Below are 20,545 nucleotides of genomic sequence, written 5' to 3' on the forward strand. Positions count from 1 at the left end.
AAAAAAAAATAAAAAGAATCTACTTGTGAGAGCTGATAATTTAGACAGTTATTACCTTGACATTAATATAAGTGGATTTACCTACAAATTAAAAAAAAAGCCAAGCCACACAGTATCCTGTGGAGTTTTCATTTTTTTTTTTTGTGATTTGTAAGATTATAAGTTAATAGGAATGTATGTTTACACTGTTCCCTTCACCAAAGGTCTGTGTCCCCACCCCACCCCACCCATTACAGTGAAGCTGAAAGTCTACCCTCCCCCCACCCAGAGCTTTTTTTTTGCTTTGGTGAAAGTCCAAACTCAGTCAAATTCTACTTTGTTTTTCCCTGTCTGTTCTTCTTTCTCAATTTCTGCTTATGAGTGGGATAATTCCATACTTGTCTTTCTCTTTCTGACTTAACTCACTTAACCCCTTCTAGCTCCATCCAAGATGGGTCAGAGAAAGTGGGTTCATCATTTTTTTTTTTTTAATTTATAAAGTGGAGATATTGACAAGACCATAGGATAAGAGGGTTATAATTCCACACAATTCCCATCACTAAAACTCCCTCCATATTCATTATTCGTAATAGCTGAGTAGTATCCCATCGAGTATATATACCGCAAGTTGCTCAGCCATTCATCTGTTGTTGGGCACCTGGGTTGCTTCCAGGTTTTGACTATTATGAATTGTGCTGCTATGAACATAGGTGTACACAGATCTTTTTGGATGGATGTGATTGTGTCCTTAGGATATATCATTAGGAGAGGAATTACTGGTCATAAGGAAGGTCTCTTCCAAGCCTTGTGAAGGTTCTTCAGACTGCTCTCCACAGGGTTTGGACCAGTTTACATCCCCACCAGCAGTGCAGGAGGGTTCCTTTGTCCCCACAACCTCTCCAGCAATTGTTGCTGCTGTCCTTTTTGATGTATAACATTCTCACAAGGGTGAGGTGGTATCTCAGTGTTGTCTTTATTTGCATTTCTCTGATAACCAGTAACCTGGAGCAATTCTTTGTATGTCCGTTGGCCTTTTGTATCTTTTCTGTAGTGAATATTCTGTTCATATCCTCTTCCCACTTTTGTATTTAGTCATTTGCTTTTTTGATGCTGAGTTTGGTGAGCTCTTTGTATATTTAGGTTACTAGCCTCTTGTCTGATGTCTGGGATGTGAAGATCTTCTCCCATTCTGTAAGGGGTCTCTTTTGGGTGCTGGAGTCTTTTGCTGTGCAGAAGCTTTTCAATTTGATGAAGTCCCATTGATTTGCTTTTGATTTAGTCTTCCTTGCAATTGGGTTTGTGTCATCAAAGATGCCCTTGAGGTTTAGATGGAAAAGTGTTTCTCCAATATTTTCCTCTAGATATTTGATAGTTTGTGGTCTAACATCCATGTCCTTGATCCATTTGGAGTTGACTTTTGTTCCTGGTGAGATAAAGTGGTTCAGTTTCATTCTTCTGCATGTTTCAACCCAGTTTTACCAGCACCGTTTATTGAAGAGACCCTCCTTCCTCCATTTAATAGTTTGGGCCCCCTTGTAAAAATTAGGAGCCCATAGGTGTGGTGGTTTATCTCTGGGCTTTCAATTCTGTTCCACTTGTCTGTGTATCTATTTTTGTTCCAGTACCAGGCTGTTTTGATTATGATAGCCTTATAGTATAGTTTGAGATCTGGGAGTGTGATGTCTCCATTTCTGTTTTTTTTCCTCAAGATTGTTTTGGCGATTCTAGGTGTTTTCTGGTTCCATATAAATGATTGTAGTTTTTGTTCTATTTTCTTCAAGAAACTTGGTGGGACTTTGATGGGTATCACATTCAATTTGAATATGGCTCTGGGTAGAATATTCATTTAGATGATATTAGCCTTTCCAATCCAATCTGCTGAATTCTTTAGGTTTTTCTATGTATACTATCATATCATCTGCAAAGAGTGAAAGTTTGACTTCTTCCCTTCCAGTCTGTATTCCTTGAGAGCTTGTTTGGAGGTTCTAGCAGGGGAGCGCAGCTACGTGTATACCCTCAACCAGAGACCAGTCCGTCTCTATTGGGGAAGGCTGTCCTCTTTGACCGAGTGCACAACTTGGGAGGGATGCACATGGAGTGGTGAGGGAGGAAGGGGACACCGCCTAGCCAGCCGGATCAGCTGAATCAACCTTGGCAATCAATGGGGTGACACATGTCGCAGCCAGATTGCCCTCACATCTGTATTCCTTTGATTCCTTTCTCTTGCCACATTGCTGTGGTGAGAATTTTGTTGAAGAGTAATGGTGATAGTGGGCAGCCCTGTCTAGTTCCTGACCTGAGGGGGAATGCTTTCAGCTTCTGTCCTTTGAGTATGATGTTGGCTGTAGATCTGTTGTATATGAACTCCACTATCTTAAGGAATTTTTCATCTATTCCCATTGTTTGTAGTGTTTTGAGCATGAATGGTTGTTGGATTTTGTCAAAGGCTTTCTCTGCATCTATTGAGATAATCATGTGGTTTTGGTTTTGGTTTTATTTGATGTGAATGACATTGATTGATTTATGTTTATTGAACCAGCCTTGTATTCCTGGGATAAAATCCCACTTGGTTATGAGGAACAATCTTTTTAATGTACTGCTATATCTAGTTGGCTAGGATTTTTGTTCAGTATTTTAGCATCTATGTTCATCAGAAATTTTGGTTTGTAGCTTTCCTTTTTTCTTGTGTCCCCCATCTGCTTTTGGTATCAGGATATGTTGTCTTCAATTTTTTGGGAGAGCTTTAAAAGTATAAGTATTTTTTTCCCTCCAGGGGTATTGCTGGGGCTTGGTGCCTGCACTACGAATCTACTGCTCCTGGAGGCCATTTTTTTCCTTTTGTTGCCATTGTTGTTTATTGTTGTCATTATTATTGTTATTGCTGTCGTTGTTGCTGGATAGTACAGAGAGAATTCGAGAGAGGAAGGCAAGATGGGGAGAGAAAGACAGACACCTTCAATGCCTTAGAAGTGACACCCTGCAGGTGGAGAGCTGGGGGCTCGAACTGGGTTCTTTACACCCATCTATGTGCTTTGCGCCATTTGTGCTTAACCCACTGTGCTACCGCCGGGCCCCCCCAAGTGTAGGTATTACTTGTTTCCTGAGGGTTTTGCAGAATTCATTTGTAAAGCCATCTGGTCCTGGACTTTTATTGTTGGGAAGGTTCTTAATAACTGTCTTTGTGATTGATCCAGCTAGGTTCTGTAGTTCTTCCTGGTTCAGTTTTGGAAGGGTATAAGTTTCTAGGAATTCTTCCATTTCTTCCAGGTTCTCTAGCTTGGTATATATAGTTGTTTATAGAAGCTTCGTATGATTTTTTGAATTTCTGCCTGTGGATTTTATTGTATAACTGTAAATTATGAAGAAATTCTTGGTGGTAATTCAAATCTGTGGAAGTTCAGTATGTAACTTTATAATTTGCTTTTACTTGTAACTCACTGTTATAGAAATTTCATTATGTATTGAAGTTACATGTATGAATTATAGTATTTAAATATTCTTTTGTTTTTATTTATATTTATTTTATTGTTTATTATAATAAAAAATATGACTCCTATGTGCCATTTAACCAAAGCACCACTGTTGACAGCTTGCCCCTAAGTGTGACATTTATTAATTGAGTTCTTAACTGTGCTTTGTCTTGGATTATTGTTCCAGTCTTTTCTGTGAGCCAAATTCATCTTAAATGTTATGATCAACTACAACTTTCCTTAATTGCATCTGGTCTATATTTCTTTTACCACTAATGTATGTAATATTTATTTTATAATGTTTTATAATTATGCATATTTTTATTATATTGTCTAGATTGCAAAATTTTCTGTATAATAGATAAATTCGTTTTCTAATTTCATACCTGTGAAGAACCTGCTACTGTGGGGATCTAGTAGGCATTCAACAAATTCTTAATGAATTTGAGCAACAAATTCTTAATGAATGAAATGTGTAGGTTTTATAACGTTACGTATGCTGATGCAAATCAGTTAGTTGTTGAAACTAATTATAACCATATATTTTGAAAGTTGTTGAAATTAAATGGCATTTTCCAATTATTTTTCAAAGAACTGTTTGAAATACAGATTTTCCATGGTGAAGATATATATATCAGTTGAAACTGAAAATTTATGTTTAAAATAAATAAGTTAATTTTTTTTTTTTTTTTTTGGCGATTGCATTGATTTCTCATTGGCAAGTTAAGGTTTTTGAATTACTTAGGGTTAGTAATCTTTTTGATGTCTTATCATTGAAAAGTGTTAGGGCTACTTATTTCCCCTAGCCTGATCTCAAAAACATTTTTACACTTGTAATCACCTTAAATATTAGGAATGTTTTCTGAAAGAGCCCAAATACTTTAAAGTTAGAAAGCCAAGAACCTTCAAAGTATTTCATACTTATGAACTTAATTTGTATTAAACTTTCATTTTGTTTCAATTTCTTTATGAGTTAGAATGTACTTTAGTAAAAAAAAAAATGTACTTTAGTGTACTTTTTGAATTTTGTCAAAGTGAGAAACAGGCACAGTGATTAAGTCCATTCATCCATGTTTATATAAGCAATTAGGTATTGTTAGTTTTCCTTTCTTTTTTTCTTAAAAATTTTGGGTGTTTTTCTCTATAGATATTTTTTCTTTAGTCCTCCTCATGTATGATTCTGAACATGTAGGAAGGGGTATATACAGAGAAACACCACATATAGTTGACTTTTAGATTTATAAATGACTTTTATAATAGATAATTAAACAATTATCTTAAAAGATTGTATGCATTTACTATTGTAGATTAATTTTACTAGTTTTGTTGTTGTTTGTGTTTTCTCATGTTGACAGGGTTGCTTTAGACACTCTTGCTGCATTGCTAAAATCAAGTAAGTTTTTAAATATTAGAAATACTAGATACTATTTTCCCAAGTGTTCTGTTTACTATGTTAAGGAAACTGGAAATATAGATTTAGTTTGTAAAAATTTAATGACAAGTTTGATTGTATCTTTTGGTACAGTGATTTGTAGACATTATAATGTCATCTATTGAGTTATAATTTAGTCAAGTATATTAGCTATCCTTTTTCTAAATTATATGAACATAGAGCACTATTGAAAATAATAGTAAATGTTATGAGAATCATTTTCTTACAATTAAGAAGACTCTACACTTTTAAGATCTAAATTTTAGTGACACTAATGAGGTCATGAGAACTATGAAGACTATCTTAATTTCCTTGAGGTATATCTTGCTATTGGAATATCTTAAAGAACTTACTATCATTACTACTATTGATATCTTTACATAATTCTATACATGAATTTTACTTAGAAATATCTTACTAGAAATTTTGTTTCAAATGTAAATTCAAATCTATGATGTTACAGAAATTATGTGGTATAAATTTGATTTACTTAATTTCTTTACAAATGAAAGAATTTAAAGCATTAGAGTCAATGTATCTTTTTTGTGATACAGTATCTTTTTGAGCAGTCATCTACATTGTATTTTTACTTTTTTCAAGATCCTTAGTTTGTCCATTTAAAATATTAAAATATTAATTTATGTTAATGTCTCTGCTCCTGCTGATTGGTTATGTTTTATTTGGCTACATTAACATTTAATCTTAAAAGTCAGAGGTAATGCTTTAGATTTTTTTTTTTTCCAGTTTAGCAAGGATGAGACCAATTTGTTCGTATGGCTGAATGACCAGAATTGTTTATTTGATTAGAGGATTAATTTGTTGAATATCTAGTATTTTGTAAAGCAACAATTTTGGAAATCACTTAAAAGTCATTTTTACTATTATATACCAGAGTAAATAAGACTCATTTAATAGTTTTATATTTGGGAGGGCAGTCATTTACTTGAAGATAATAACTTTTTAAAAAAAATATTTATTTTATTTATTTTTTCCCTTTTGTTGCCCTTGTTGTTTTATTGTTGTAGTTATTATTGTTGTTGTTGTTGGATAGGACAGAGAGAAATGGAGCGAGGGAGGGGAAGACAGAGAGGAGGAGAGAAAGATAGACACCTGCAGACCTGCTTCACCGCCTGTAAAGCGACTCCCCTGCAGGTGGGGAGCCGGGGTTCGAACCGGGATCCTTATGCCGGTCTTTGTGCTTTGCGCCACCTGCGCTTAGCCCGCTGTACTACAGCCCGACTCCCAAGATAATAACTTCTAACTATTATAATCCTGAGAAAGTATAAATCAGATAGTATATATACACGTAACAAAGAAAGACAGATTGCTTCATTACCGTTGGACAGTGGGGATTAAATGCTCTAGTTTAAAGGAAAGTGAAGTTGCCTTTTAATTAAAGAGTTAGAGAAGACAGAAAGTAGGTTGGTAGTTTGTTGCCTTGAATACAACAATACAGATCCTTTTCCCACATTATTTTGTGCTTGCAGATAGTTTTGTTCATTTCTTTTAAATATCTGTGTTTTAGTTATAGAGTCTAGTTTCTTATTTGCTCTTTAAAATTAATTTAAATAATTATTTTGCATTCCATTTAGGGATATTAGAAATTCTAGTGGAAATAGGCAAAATTGATGATTGTGATTACAATGACCATAATGACTTTTAAGAATTTTTTTTTTTTACTTATTTATTTACTAGCTAGAGACAGAAATTGAGAGGAGAGGGGGGAAGACAGAGAGGGAGAGAGGGAGAGAGACAGAGATACCTGCAGCATTGCTTCACCACTTGTGAAGCTTTCCTCCTGCAGGCAGGGACCAGGGGCTTGAACCTGTGTACTTGTGCACTGTAACATGAGCACTTAACCAGGCGCGCCACCAACTGGCCCCAAGAAAATTTTATTAGGAACAAATAAGCTAAAGATTTATGTATTCCAGTAGGTGTAAATAAAATGCATATTAATTTAAAGTACATGACACTTTAGTCAAACCTATTGAACTGATTTTGCAGATAACCTTAGCAAACTAGTTCCTATTAGAGGTTTAAAGCTCTTTTGTTTTTGGGGGGAGTGGGGGGTATAGGGAGAGAATGTTTTGCAGATGCCTATTGTGAGGAGATGAGATATTATATATATATGTATGTGTATCAATAACTATAGTATAAACTATTTACCTCCCCCAACTAGGTGGGAAAAAATTAAAGAAAAAACTTTTGATCTCTCTGCCCTTGAGTTTTTTTTTTTCCAGCTCTTTAATGTCAGAATATAATTTCTGAAACTTATGTCATTTTTTCTTTCTTTTTTTCCTTTTTTGCCTCCAGGGTTATTGCTGGGGCTTGGTGCTTGCACCATGAATCCACTGCTCCTGGAGGCTATATTTTCCCTTTTACTGCCCTTGTTGTTTTATCATTTTTGTGGTTATTATTGTTGTTATTGATGTTGTTGTTGGATGGTACAGGGAGAAATCGAGAGAGGAGGGGAGACAGAAAGATAAAGACACCTGTAGACTTGCTTCACTACTTGTGAAGTGACCCCCCTGTAGGTGGGGAGTCAGGGACTCGAATTGGGTTCCTTACACCGGTCCTTGCACTATGTGTCATGTGCGCTTAACCTGCTGCAGCAGACTCCCACTTACATAATTTCTAAGATCTTGTCTTTGTGTTTTAGGTATGTTTCAACATATTTAGAAATTACAATAATTCTTTCTGACATCTAAAAGCAGTAGAACCTTATGATTTCTTTATGCATGCCATAAGACCAAAAGAGATATTTCTCTGTAACTTAAGTCTCAAATAGGCTGGCATTTTACATTGTCTTGTGTTCTTAAAATTGACCCACTCATATGATACACTGGCTAGCTTAGTATGTTGCTATAATTAAGATTTCCTTGGTAGAATGCATCCTTTCCATTATCTTAACTACTAACTTTAACTACTTAAAAATATGAAGGTAAATATTAACTAAAGAGTAATCTAATCAACCACACTTGCAAATTATGTCAATTCTGTTCAGACTGACTGTATACAAAAATAGTTTTAATACAGTTTTTAATTTGTTGAAAAATTAATGACTTTTGATGTAATGGCACTGGAACTTTTGTGGTGGGTGTGGTAACTTGTATTGCACACATATAGGTAAACTAGACTCTTAAACTCTTATAAACTGATGGTTTTTTTTAAAATCTATTTTATTGAGGAAGTGTCTTTTAAGACTGTTATAGGAGTAAAATTTAAAATGATCTTCTAATTATAATAATGATCTTTACATTTTACATGTTAATATGTTGTATAGATTTTTTAACTTAGTATAATTATGGAATAGATATATTATTGTAGGAATGTTTAAACAGTTTCAGTGGAAACAGTTTATAATAGGAGCATTTCATTGGAAATATATAATGTTTTTCATAGATGTTAAGAGAATGATATTGATGTTTGTTAGAATCATTCATAGACCATTAAAAACTTAATATATTCCACTTGGTGGAATCAAAGTCAATATATTCATGAGTTTTAAATTATGTGAAACTGTTAATATTTAAAAAGACAGTGTTAGTTGTATTAAAGATATTTTGATATTTATAAACCATGAAACAACCAGTTCAGTTTCTGGAAAATGTAACTTGCCATTTGGAACTTGTTGTCTAGTTAGGTAAAAATACTTTTATATGTGGTTCTTTCTTTTTTTTTTTTTTTTCTCTGAGAAAAAAGGTAGAAAGATTTACTATAAAATTGAGGCTATACTTTTTAACTGGACATGTTATATGTAACCTTCTTTTGCCATTTAAAATATTCTTTCTCAATTTTCTTTTTGTTAAAGAAACAAATGCCAGGAGAGCTGTAGACAGAGGATATGTTCAAGTACTCTTAACAATTTATGTAGATTGGCACCGCCATGATAATCGGCACAGAAACATGCTCATTCGGAAAGGCATTTTACAGAGTTTAAAAAGCGTGACAAACATCAAATTGGGAAGAAAAGCATTTATTGATGCCAATGGGATGAAAATTCTCTATAACACTTCACAAGTGAGTTTTAAATTTTCTTATTCTTACGTTCATACACTGATGATGTAGTTTGGTTTTTTTTTTTTTTTGGTCTCCAGGGTTATTGCTGGGGCTCGGTGCCTGCACCATCAATCCACTGCTCCTGGAGGCTATTTTTCCCCCCCTTTGTTGAGGGTATTATTGTTGTTGTTGTAGATGCCGTTGTTGTTGGATAGGACAGAGAGAAATGGAGAGAGGAGGGGAAGATAGAGGGGGAGAGAAAGATAGACACCTGCAGACCTGCTTCACCACTTGTGAAGCGACTCCCCTGCAGGTAGGGAGCTGGGGGCCTGAACCAGGATCCTTACGCCGGTCCTTGCGCTTTGTGCTATGTGTGCTTAACTCACTGCACTACTGTCCGACTCCCTGTAGTTTGGTTCTTAAGAAAGCTTAGTATACACATACTCAGAAAAGCCCAAGTATGGTAGTTATGTTGATATACTAAAAATGAAAACAGTTGTTTCTCACATGTGACCTCAGAATGAACTGGAGACAGTGCTCATTATAAATCTCTGCAATGAGGGGTTTTTGTTTTTCTTTCCTTTGCCAAAGGTAAAAAGGAAGATAAAGAAATCTGTCACAAGGTAGAAGGGATTTCCTACAGACGGGCTTTCTAAGATGTGCAGTTTACCTGTTCCACATGTGAGATATTTATGGATCTACTATGGCTATGAAGGCAGTTCTGTTTGGAATGTTTTTTGTATCTTAAACAAACCTTTTTTTTTTTTTAACATTTTTTTGTATTATCTTTATTTATTGGATAGAGACAGCCAGAAATTGACAAGAAAAGGGCAAGCTAGGGAGAGACAGAGACACCTGCAGTCCTGCTTCACCACTTGCAGAGCTTTTCCCCCTGCAGGTGGGGACCAGGGGCTCAAACCTGGAACCCTTGCGCACTGTAACATATGTGCTCAACCAGATGTGAAATCTGTAGTTCAGGCATCATAGTTCTGTCAACTATTCTAAGAGTAAATTTTTTTTCTTTCCCTCAGAGGACCCTGGGTATTTGAGATTTCACACTTCTTTTGCTGACTCACCCCCCACCCTCCCATGAGGGAAAGACACCATAGTGCTGGAGCTTCCCCTAGTGCTGTGGCACTGTCATGTGGTGCCAGGACTTGAATCTGTGCCATATGCATGACAAAGCACACCCTGCCAGTGAGCTTTCTCTTTGATTGATTGATTGATTTCATTTTCCTTTGAGGAAATATATTTTACAAAAGTGTGTTCACAGGGATACAGTTTCACTGCTCCCAAGGTAGATGTCGGCATACCTTTCTCACCACCAGATTGTTTCCTCCCTTACCCTAGGGCACTGAACCCTCAAAATGTAAACATTTTTGACATTATCTTTAGCAGGATTCTTGCTAAAGTTAGTAGAAGACTATTAGCTATGGGGAGTGGGAATGTTGCAGTGCAGTACTTTTGTTTGTAAGAAGTCTGTAATCATTAGAAAGAATTCTTTCTGAAAATGTCCAGCCAGCTTTGTTGGTTGGAAACCTCTTGGTCATGCACATAACCAGTAGAAAGGAAGGAAGGGCTGGCGATGGGCAAACATAAAATGTGAATTCAAATATATCAGCTGTTTTTATGTAAAAAAGCTTTCTTTTTTTTATCAATTATATGTACTTGGTTTTGTTATTCCTAGGGTAGATAGTGATATCTGAGAAGGATGATTCGGTGCCACTTGACATTTCTGAGTCTTAATTTCTCATCTGTTGTCATGTTAAGCTGTATATTACAAAAGTTACAGGCTATCCAATTGATAATCTGCATCCCAGTCATCAATAATCATGTTATTGGCACACCCAGTCGACCTCATACATTAATTATTATAAACAAGGACCTGGGTTGGTTCGAGCCCCTGCTCCCCACCTGCAGGTTTGCAAATGTCTCTCTCTCCCTCTCTATCTCACATTCCCCTCTCAATATCTCTGTCTTAACAAATTAAAAAAAAAAAAAGATGGCCATTGGGAGCTATGGATTCCTAGTGCAGACACCAAGGCCCAGTGATAACCCTTATGGTGATAGAAAGAATACGGTAATGTTATATGCGCCTCCCATTCCTACCCATTAGCTCCTCTCATGATTATGATTATATACCAGGGAAACAACTAGATTCTTAAAACTTTATTATTATTATTATTTTTATATTTATTAATTTTTTTTTTGCCTCCAGTGTTATTTATCACTGGGGCTCAGTGCCTGCACTATGAATCCACTGCTCCTTTGGCCATGTTTTTTTTTTAAATTTTTTTTTTTTCCTTTTTCAGATAGGACAGAGGGAAATTGAGAGGAGGAGAGGAAGATAGGGAGAAAGAGACACCTGTAGACATGCTTCACTGCTTGTGAAGAGACCCTCCCCTCCCACAAGTGAGGAACCTGGGCTCGATCTGGAATCCTTGTGCTTAACCCTGGAATCTATGTGCGCTTAACCCTGTGTGCTACCACCCGGCTACCCTAAATTGTTAAAACTTAAATTGTGGGGAGTTGGGCGGTAGCGCAGCTGGTTAAGCGCAGGTGGTACAAAGCGCAAGGACCAGCTTAAGGATCCCGGTTCCAGTCCCCAGCTCCCCACCTGCAGGGGAGTCGCATCACAGGCAGGTCTGCAGGTGTCTATCTTTCTCTCCCCATCTCTGTCTTCCCCTCCTCTCTCCATTTCTCTGTCCTATCCAACAACGACAACATCAATAATAACTACAACAATAAAACAACAATGCAACAAAAGGGAATATATATGTATATATATAACTTAAATTGTGGGGGGTCCTGGCGGTAGTGCACTGGGTTAAGTGCACATGGCTTGAAGTGAAGGATCAGTGTAAGGATCCCAGTTTGAGCCCCTGGCTCCCCACCTGTAGGAGGTGTCACCTCATACACAGTAAAGCAGGTCTGCAGCTGTCTTTCTCTTCACTCCTCTGTCTTTCCCTCTTCTCTCTGCCCTATCCAATAAAATGGAAACAAACAAACAAACAAAAATGGCCACCAGGAACAGTGGATTCATAGGGAGAGAGAAAGACCTGCTTCACTACTTGTGAAATGTATGTCGTCATGTGTGGTCCCCCCCCTGCAGGTGGGGAGGCTGGGTCTTGAACCTGTATCCTTGCAGAGGTCCTTGTGCTTTGTACTATGTGCGTTTAACCAGGTGGGCCATACCCAGACCCATATCTACTATTTCTTAGTGTCCTCCTCCCCTCTCGCCTACTTTGGGTCCTGATGGAATTGGAGTTTGGAGCCTTCTGCTCATCTTCCCCTAACATTTACCCCTTTGGTGGTATGGGCCAAAATCCTTAATGGGGTGCAGAAGGTGGAAAGTCTGACTTCTGTAGTCGCTTCTCTGCTGGACGTGGACACTGGCAGACCGATCTATACCCAGCCTGTTTTGATCTTTCCCTAGTGGGGCAGGGATCTGGGGTGGTGAGGTTCCAGGATACACTGGTGCAGTCACCTGCCCAACTGCTTGCTTTTTTGTTTGTTTTTTCCAGACCACTGCTCAGCTCTGGTTTATAGTGCTACTGAGGATTGAACCTAATGGTTGCCAGAAGTCATGATGTTTTTTTGCATAGAAAAACAGAAAAATACATCATGACTTTTCTGATAGCCCAATAGAACCATTGGTGCTTCAGTCATTAAAGTCACTTTTTTTTTGCATAATCTTTATGCTATCTCCTCAACCCTCCTAATGCATTTATTAATTCTTTTTTTCCTTGTTTTAATATTTCATTAAAAAAAATTTTATATCCTAGACTTGTTAAATGTGCCCCTAAATTCCATTTAAGTTATTAATTAGTATTGTGGTGACTTTTGGTACTAAAAATGATACTAACAGGCTGTGGAGATAGTATAATGGTTATGCGAAAAGTCTTCCATGTCAGAGACATCAGAGGTCCCAGGTTCAATCCCCAGCATCACCATAAGCCAGAAGTGATCAGTGCTCTGGTTAAAAAAAAATACTGACTTCTTTTTTACATTATTTATTTATTTTACCTAAGATTGCTTTATTGCTACCAAATTAATCAGTTTAATATTTCTTATATATTACTACTACTATTAATATCCATTTCAGTGAAAACATTTGATTGACTTTTTTGTGTAGTAATATGTACTACTATCCTTTATTTAGCATTTAGTTAATTTTTTTGGAGAGGTTAATGGTTTACAGTATCGTTATTGGTACATGCTTTTAAAAAGTACTACTAAATTTTCTGTGAGTTCTTCCTTATAGAACAGATATTTCCTTTATTTTTTATTTGTTTTATTAGTGATTTGATACTAATTTACAAAATTACATGTCAACAGGGGTATAACTCACACCATTCCCACCACCAGAGTTCTGAATCCCAACTCCTTCTGTTGCAGACCACCACGGTTCTCCCAAGGTTGCAGATACGGCTTAACTGTCATCTCTACAACTGTCTGTCTACATTTGTATATTTGCCCCCTTTTTCTCCCAGGTCCAGACCTCTCTTCCCCTGCAGGCCACACATCCCCCTATTACTACATCCAAATATTTTTCTTTTTTATCCCCTTTGTCTGGGAGCTGATAGAGCTGGAGTTCAGAGCCTATCATCTTCCTATCATTTCTCCCTCACTGAGAGTTTGGATCGAAGTTGTTTTTGGGGTGCAGAAGGTAGGAGTTCTGGCGTCTGTAATTGCTTCTCAACTGGAATTGGGTATTGGTAGGTCGATCCATCTCCCCAGCCTGTTTCTGTCTTTCCCTAGTGGGGTAGGGCTCTGGAGAGGTGAGGTTCCAGGACACATTGGTGAGGTCGTATGCTCAGAGAAGTGGGTGGAATCATGGTCGCATCTGCAACTTGGTGCCTGGAAGGTGGCAGGACATAAAGTGAGACAAAATGGTTAGTGAACAGGAACCAAAAAGTAGGAACAGGGCAGATGAGATTGGGGCTCTTAGGGTGGAATAAAAACTCAGAAATTCATTTTAGGCATGTTTCTAGGGGCCCATGATTATGGTAGTTTTGCTTGAGTTTGATAGTTAGCATGAAGTTGGATAAAAACATTGTCTGAAAAAATGGTATAGAGCAGAAAAAAGGACTAGCTCATGGTCACAGCTGGGAACATTGCAGGCTACATTCATTTGAGGACCAGTCTTCCTTGACTGGCAGGGTGACACACCCCATCCCCCCTTCAGAGACTGGGGCAGTCCCTACCACAGCTGCTCTATGGTTGAGGGCAAGGTCCTGGTCCTGTAAGGGCCCACATGAGGACTTGAGATGATGCAGAACAGTTATTTCCAAAAATCCATGGCTATTTTATAAGCATGCTAACTAACATAGTGACTTTCGTGAAATTTGTCTCTAGCAAATGATTAATGTGTTACTCTGTGAAGTAATGTGAAATTAGGTCAGTCATTCACCAAAGGCACATTATTCTCTTTTGCTTTCTTACAAAAACAGGAATGTTTGGCGGTTAGGACCCTAGATCCTCTTGTCAACACTTCCAGTCTGATAATGAGGAAATGTTTTCCTAAAAATCGTCTGCCACTCCCAACGATTAAGAGCTCTTTCCAGTTCCAATTGCCAGTTATTCCGATGACTGGACCTGTGGCCCAGCTCTATAGCTTACCGCCAGAAGGTAGGGCCACATGCTCACTGCTGGCTTTCAGTGATTCGTGGTGGTGTGCGACTTGGCTGGTCTCCCCTCCCCTCTCTCCTCCTCCTTCTCTCCTCCCCTCCCTTCCTTTTTTCTCCTCTTTTCCCCCCACTTCTTTCCTTTTTTTCCTCCTCTTTTTTCCCTTCCTTCCTTCCTTTCTTCCTTCTTTTCTTCCCTCCCTCCCTCCCTTCCTTCCATCTAACACAATAGCAAAAATACCTTAACATAATAAATCCTCAACATATTTTAGTTACTATTTCTTTAAAAAAAACATAATAGCTAAGGGAAATGTGGTTTTTTTTTTTTCTCCAAAGAAAAAAGTCAATGTATTGAATGATCACATAAAATGCTATGTATTTTGTAAACATGAATAAATAAAATAAGAGGAACTCTAAAAGAAAAGTATCCAATGACATAATTTTTGGCTCTTTTCAATTTTACCCTGTTACAGTAATGCCATGAAGAATACCCATATATATGTTTTGTTTGTTTGTTTCACCTGCTGTCGAAATGTGGTTTGAGATGCGTTAATTTAGGGGCCAGATGATGGTGCACCTTGCTGAGTGCACGTTACAATGCACAAGGATCCAGGTTCAAACCCCTGGCCCCCACAGGGGGAAAGCTTCACGAGTGGTGAAGCAGGGCTGCAGATGTGTCTCTCTTCTTTCTCTCTCTATTTCTCCATTCTCTCTGGATTTCTTTCTGTCTCTGTCCAATGGAAAAAAAAAAGAGTTGTGTTAATTTATGTAAGTGAACTGTGAAAAATGTGGCCACCATATAGTAGCACTATTTGGTAGTTTATATGCATTTTCAAAATATAAGACTAGGTAAACTAGGTGTTTAGGTAACTCTAGCCACTCTAATCCTATGCACCCTAACACTCACAACCTAAACCAGACTCTTTGTTAACCAATAGAGGGAAGTAACAACACTAAATAAATCAGAGCAGAAATGCATGAAATAGAAACAAAAAAGACAACGGGTCAATTAAATCATGAACTGGTTTTTTGAAATGATATATACAATAGATAAGCCCTTTGTTAGAGTCAGTAAGAAAAAAAAAGAAACTAGGCAGGGGTAGATAGCATATTGGTTATGCCAAGAGACTTCTCATGCCTGAAGCTTCAGAGTCCCAGGTTCAGTTCCCTCTCACTACCATAAGCCAGAGCTGGGTAGTGCTCTGGTTAAAAAAGAAAGAAAGAAAGAAAGAGAGAAAGAGAGAGAAAGAAAGAAAGAAATTGACAAAGGTGCCCAGCTATTAAATGGGGAAAGGAGAATCTCTTCAACAAATGGTGTTGGAAAAATTGGGTTGAAACATGCAGAAGAGTGGTCCAGGAGGTGGCACAGTGGATAAAGCATTAGACTCTAAAGCTTGAGGTCCTGAGTTCAGTCCCTGGCAGCACATGTACCAGAGTAATGTCTGGTTCTTTCTCTCTCTCTTTTCTGTTCCTATCTTTCACATAAATAAATAAATAACACCTTAAAAAAAACAGAAGAATGAAACTGAACCACTATATTTCACCAAACACAAAAGTAAATTCCAAATTGATCAAGGACTTGGATGTTAGACTAGAAACTCAAATACTTAGAGGAAAATATTGGCAGAACTCTTTTCCATCTAAATTTAAAAAAAAAATTTATTCCCTTTTGTTGCCCTTGTTTTTTATTGGTGTAGTTATTGTTGGATATGACAGGGAGAAATGGATAGAGGAGGGGAAGACAGAGAGGGGAAGAGAAAGACACCTGCAGATCTGCTTCACCACTTGTGAAGTGACTCCCCTGTAGGTAGGGAGCCAGGGGCTTGAACCAGGATCCTTATGCTGGTCCTTACTTTGTGCCACCTGCGCTTAACCACACTGCACTACAGCCCGACTCCCCCATATACATTTTAAAGCCATCTTCAATGATACAAATTGAATTACAAAGAAGACTAAAATAAAACCAACAGGACCACATCAGATTAAGAAGCTTCTGCACAGCAAAAGACACCAGCACCCAAACAGACCCCCTTACAGAATGGAATAGGTCTTTACATGCCACACACCAGACAAGAGGCTGATAACCAAAATATATAAAGAACTCACCAAACTCAGCAACAAAAAACAAATAAAACAAAATAACAAATGACCACATCCAAAAATGGGGAGAGGATATGAACAGAGTGTTAACAAAGAAGAGATCCAGAAGGCCAAAAACATATGAACAAATGCTCATTGATTGTCAGAGAAATGCAAAAAGACACAGTAAGATACCACTTCACTCCTGTGAGAATGTCATACATCAGAAAAAATAGCAGCAACAAATGCTGGAGAGGTTGTGAGGACAATGGAACCCTCTTAAACTGCTGGTGGGAATGTCAGTTAGTCCAACCCTGTGAAGAGCAGTCTGGAGAACTCTGAAAGGTTAGAAAAATCTGATTTTCTTCTACAATCTGGAGCAAAGCAAGGGTATCCACTCTCACCACTACTGTTCATCAGACCTGCAGGTCTTAGCCAGAGGAACCAGGCAAACAAACAAATAAAAAAAAAAGGAATCCAAGTAGAAAGAGAAAAGTTATCTCATTTTTCAGATGATGTAATATACAAAAGGATACTCTAAATATTCGCCCTCCCCAAGAGTAAAAATACCTCCTAGAAACAAGGACTTTAGTAACAGGATAAAAAATATCAGTAAATAGTGGACCAGCAGGTGGTTCAGTGGATAAAGCATTGGATTCCCTATTGGGTCCTGAGTTTGATCCCTGGCAGCACATATACCAGAGTGATGTCTGGTTCTTTCTCTCCTCCTATCTTTCTCATGAATAAATAAATAAAATTTTTAAAAAGATCAGTAAATATACAAAAAAAAGAAAAGAAAAGAAATGAGGATCCCATCCTGAGCTCCCTATGCAGATTGCCTCACTCACTAAAGTGTCCCTGAATCTCCAGAACCCTCTACTGCTAGGGAAGAATATAGATAGGCTGTGGGTATGGATTGACTGACCAACATCTACTTCCAGCAGAGAAACAAATTACAGAAGCCAGAATTCCTTCCTTCTGCACCCCAGAAAGAATTTTGGTTCATGCTCTCAGAGGGGGAAATCTTAGGGGGAACAGGAGCAAATGGTTCTGAATCCACTTAGGACTCTATTGTGACTTTTTTTTTGCCTCCTTTGCTGGGGCTCGGTGCCTGCACTATGAATAGACTGCTCTTGGAGACCATTTTTTCCTGTTTTATAGGATAGGACAGAGAAATTGAGGTGGGGGGAGAGAAAGATAGGCACCTGCAGACCTATTTCACCACTTATGAGTGACCCCCCCCCCACCCCCGCATTTGGGGAATGAGGAGCTTGAACTGGGATCCTTGTGCAGGTCCTTGAGCTTTGTACTATGTACTATGTGCATTTGGCCTGGTGCACCACTGTCCGACCCCATTCAGGAACCTTTTTGCCCTATCACTGAGAGGGAAGAGGTTCTGGGAAACACCTGAAGAAGTCAGTCACTGCTTCCCTTATCTTAAGAGGGTAAAAGAAAAAAGGAAGTACACCTGGAAGTTGTAATAGGTGTAGGTGTGGCTTTGAAAGCAAGTGAAGTAAATAAAAATGGACATCACCTTCCACATGGAATCAGCTGTCTTTTCCCAAATGGCCTATGTGCTTCTCTAGTATGCGCCTTTCCATCTTCCTGATTAAAAAATTTAAAAAATTGGGGGGGGGCCTGTAGGGTGGGGGAAGACCCTATTAGAAATACTTAGAGTTGGGGGCGAGAAGCCTTTAACAGTGGAATAAAAACTACTAATTTGAGGCTTATAAATACAAAAAAAAAAAAAGTCATGGGACATGTACTAAATGGAATGCTACTCAGCAGTTAAAAAAGACTTTAATGTGTCCCTTTGGACTAAATGGATAAGATTGGCAGTGATTATAATTGGTGAAATAAATAAGGAAGTAAAGGACAACTATGGAATGACTTTACTCATAAGTTGAATATAGAGAATTGAAACACATGAACTGAAAAAGGAAACACACACACACACACACACACACACACACACACACACACACACACACACACAGAGTCCATAACTATGAACTTGAGACAACTATGGTGGTTACTGTTGGAGGATACTTTGGTGGTGTGGACTATATCTCTGTTATTTTATAATATTGTAAATAACTATTATGTCACTAATAAAAATAAAAAATTTAAAAAAGTAATTGTACTGGTAGGAATATTATTTGCAGTGTAGTCACACAGATAGTAATGTTGAATCTGAGTAGTGGGATTGCTGAGGAATTCAATTTTCTTTTTGTGCTTGTATAAATTTTCTATAATAAAAAATTACTACTTTGTATTAAGATTATTATAATAAAATGCAAATCACATAAAAATCAGTATACACAATCCTGTTGCATTTCTTTAGACAAAGAGTCAGAAGAAAGGGAAATTAAGAAAGATGTCCCATGTACAGTTGCACCAGAAATGATAAAATACTGTGGAGTACAGTGAAACTCTATGATTTTATTAAAACAAATAAAGGAACCTATTTATTAGAGACCCCTCTCTCTTTTTCTTAGCCAGTTTGGCAAGGGGCTTGTCAATTTTGTTTCCCACTTCAGTAAGCCAATGATTAGTCTAATTAATCTTTTCTGTTACTTCAATGTCATTTATTTCTGCTTTTTTTTTTTTTTTTTTAAATTTTCTGCCTTTTACTAATGCTGGATTTCTTCTGTTCTTTTTCTAGGTTGGTTAGATGTGGTTAGATAGTTTATTCCCTCCCCCCCCTTTCCTGATGTGTGACTATGAATTTCTTAGTACTGCTTTTGCTGTTTCTCATATATTCTGGCAACGCATGTCTTTATTTTCACTTGTTCCCAGAAAAATTTATAGTTTCTTCATTGATTTTCTCCTTGACTCAGTAGTTAAGTATGTTTTGGGGTTGGGGTAAATAGCATAATGGTTATGCAAAGAGACTCTCATGCCTGAGGCTCCAAAGTCCCAGGTTCAATCCCCCATACCACTATAAGCCAGAGCTGAACAGCACTCTGGTAAAATAAATAAATAAATAAAATAAAGAAGTATGTTTACAAGTATTGCTTAATTAAAGCACATCTTTCTCTTTTATAATCACTTGTTTGCTCTTCTTTCTACCTCATGAGCTCTGAGAGAGCAGGAAGCACATATGCATATCTTTTTTTTATTGGAGAATTAATGTTTTACATTCAACAGTAAGTACAATAGTTTGTACATGCATAACATTCCCCAGTTTCCCATATGCATATCTTTTTAAGAACTCCCAGCACATGGTACTGTACATGGCTTGTGGTAGTCATTGGAAAAAAAAAATACATGACAGGTCAAATCTGAAGGCATGAAATGAGTTATTGAACTTTATTGCAAATAGGAAACAGTATATTTCTTTTTTTTTTTTTTTTTTTACTTTTTGAGCTGATGAATTTTATTATTTTGATTGTTGGTGGTTTTATTTTGTTTAATTTTATTTCTTTTTTATTTTAATTGTTTTTTCCTTTATTGGGGGATTAATGTTTTTTACATTTGACAGTAAATACAATAGTTTGTACATGCATAACATTTCCACATAACAACACGACCCCCATGAAGTCCTCTGTCATCCTTTTCCAGGACCTGTACTCTCCCCCCCACCCACACCAGAGTCTTTTACGTTGGTGCAATACACCAACTCCAGTCCAGGTTCTGCTTAGTATTTTCTCTTCTAATCTTGTTTTTCAACTTCTGCCTTTGAGTGAGATCATCCCATATTCATCTTTCTGGAAACAGTATATTTCATTGACACTTTTATAACACAAGGCACAATAGAAAAAAAAAAAACCTTGAAAACATTTATATAAAACCTACTCAATTTTACAGTGCTGTTTCAAAATTTAAAGTACTGTATCTGATAGGCTTTTCAATACCAGGGGCAGACTTTTAGAAACATTTTTAATAAGAAATTTCATTTACAGGCAGGGGTAGATAGCATAATGGTTATGCAAAGAGACCTTCATGCCTGAGGCTCC

At 37.3% G+C, this 20,545-nt stretch overlaps 1 protein-coding gene across 6 annotated transcripts in view; it reads left to right on the plus strand.

Moving 5' to 3' along the window:
* AGTPBP1 (ATP/GTP binding carboxypeptidase 1) overlaps positions 1 to 20,545 on the plus strand; it is a 123,426-nt gene that overhangs the window by 45,059 nt on the left and 57,822 nt on the right. For all 6 annotated transcript variants that reach the window (XR_009551995.1, XM_060199483.1, XM_060199480.1 and 3 more), the window contains 3 exons: positions 4,805 to 4,842; positions 8,693 to 8,901; positions 14,334 to 14,511. Coding sequence is in view for 5 of the 6 variants with exons in the window: in XM_060199483.1 (XP_060055466.1) it covers positions 4,805 to 4,842; positions 8,693 to 8,901; positions 14,334 to 14,511 (425 nt within the window). In the remaining variant the exon portion in view is untranslated. The remainder of the gene's footprint in view (positions 1 to 4,804; positions 4,843 to 8,692; positions 8,902 to 14,333; positions 14,512 to 20,545) is intronic.

The sequence above is a fragment of the Erinaceus europaeus genome, chromosome 10 (genome assembly GCF_950295315.1).
Source record: "Erinaceus europaeus chromosome 10, mEriEur2.1, whole genome shotgun sequence".
In the NCBI taxonomy this organism is placed as follows: Eukaryota; Metazoa; Chordata; class Mammalia; order Eulipotyphla; family Erinaceidae; genus Erinaceus; species Erinaceus europaeus.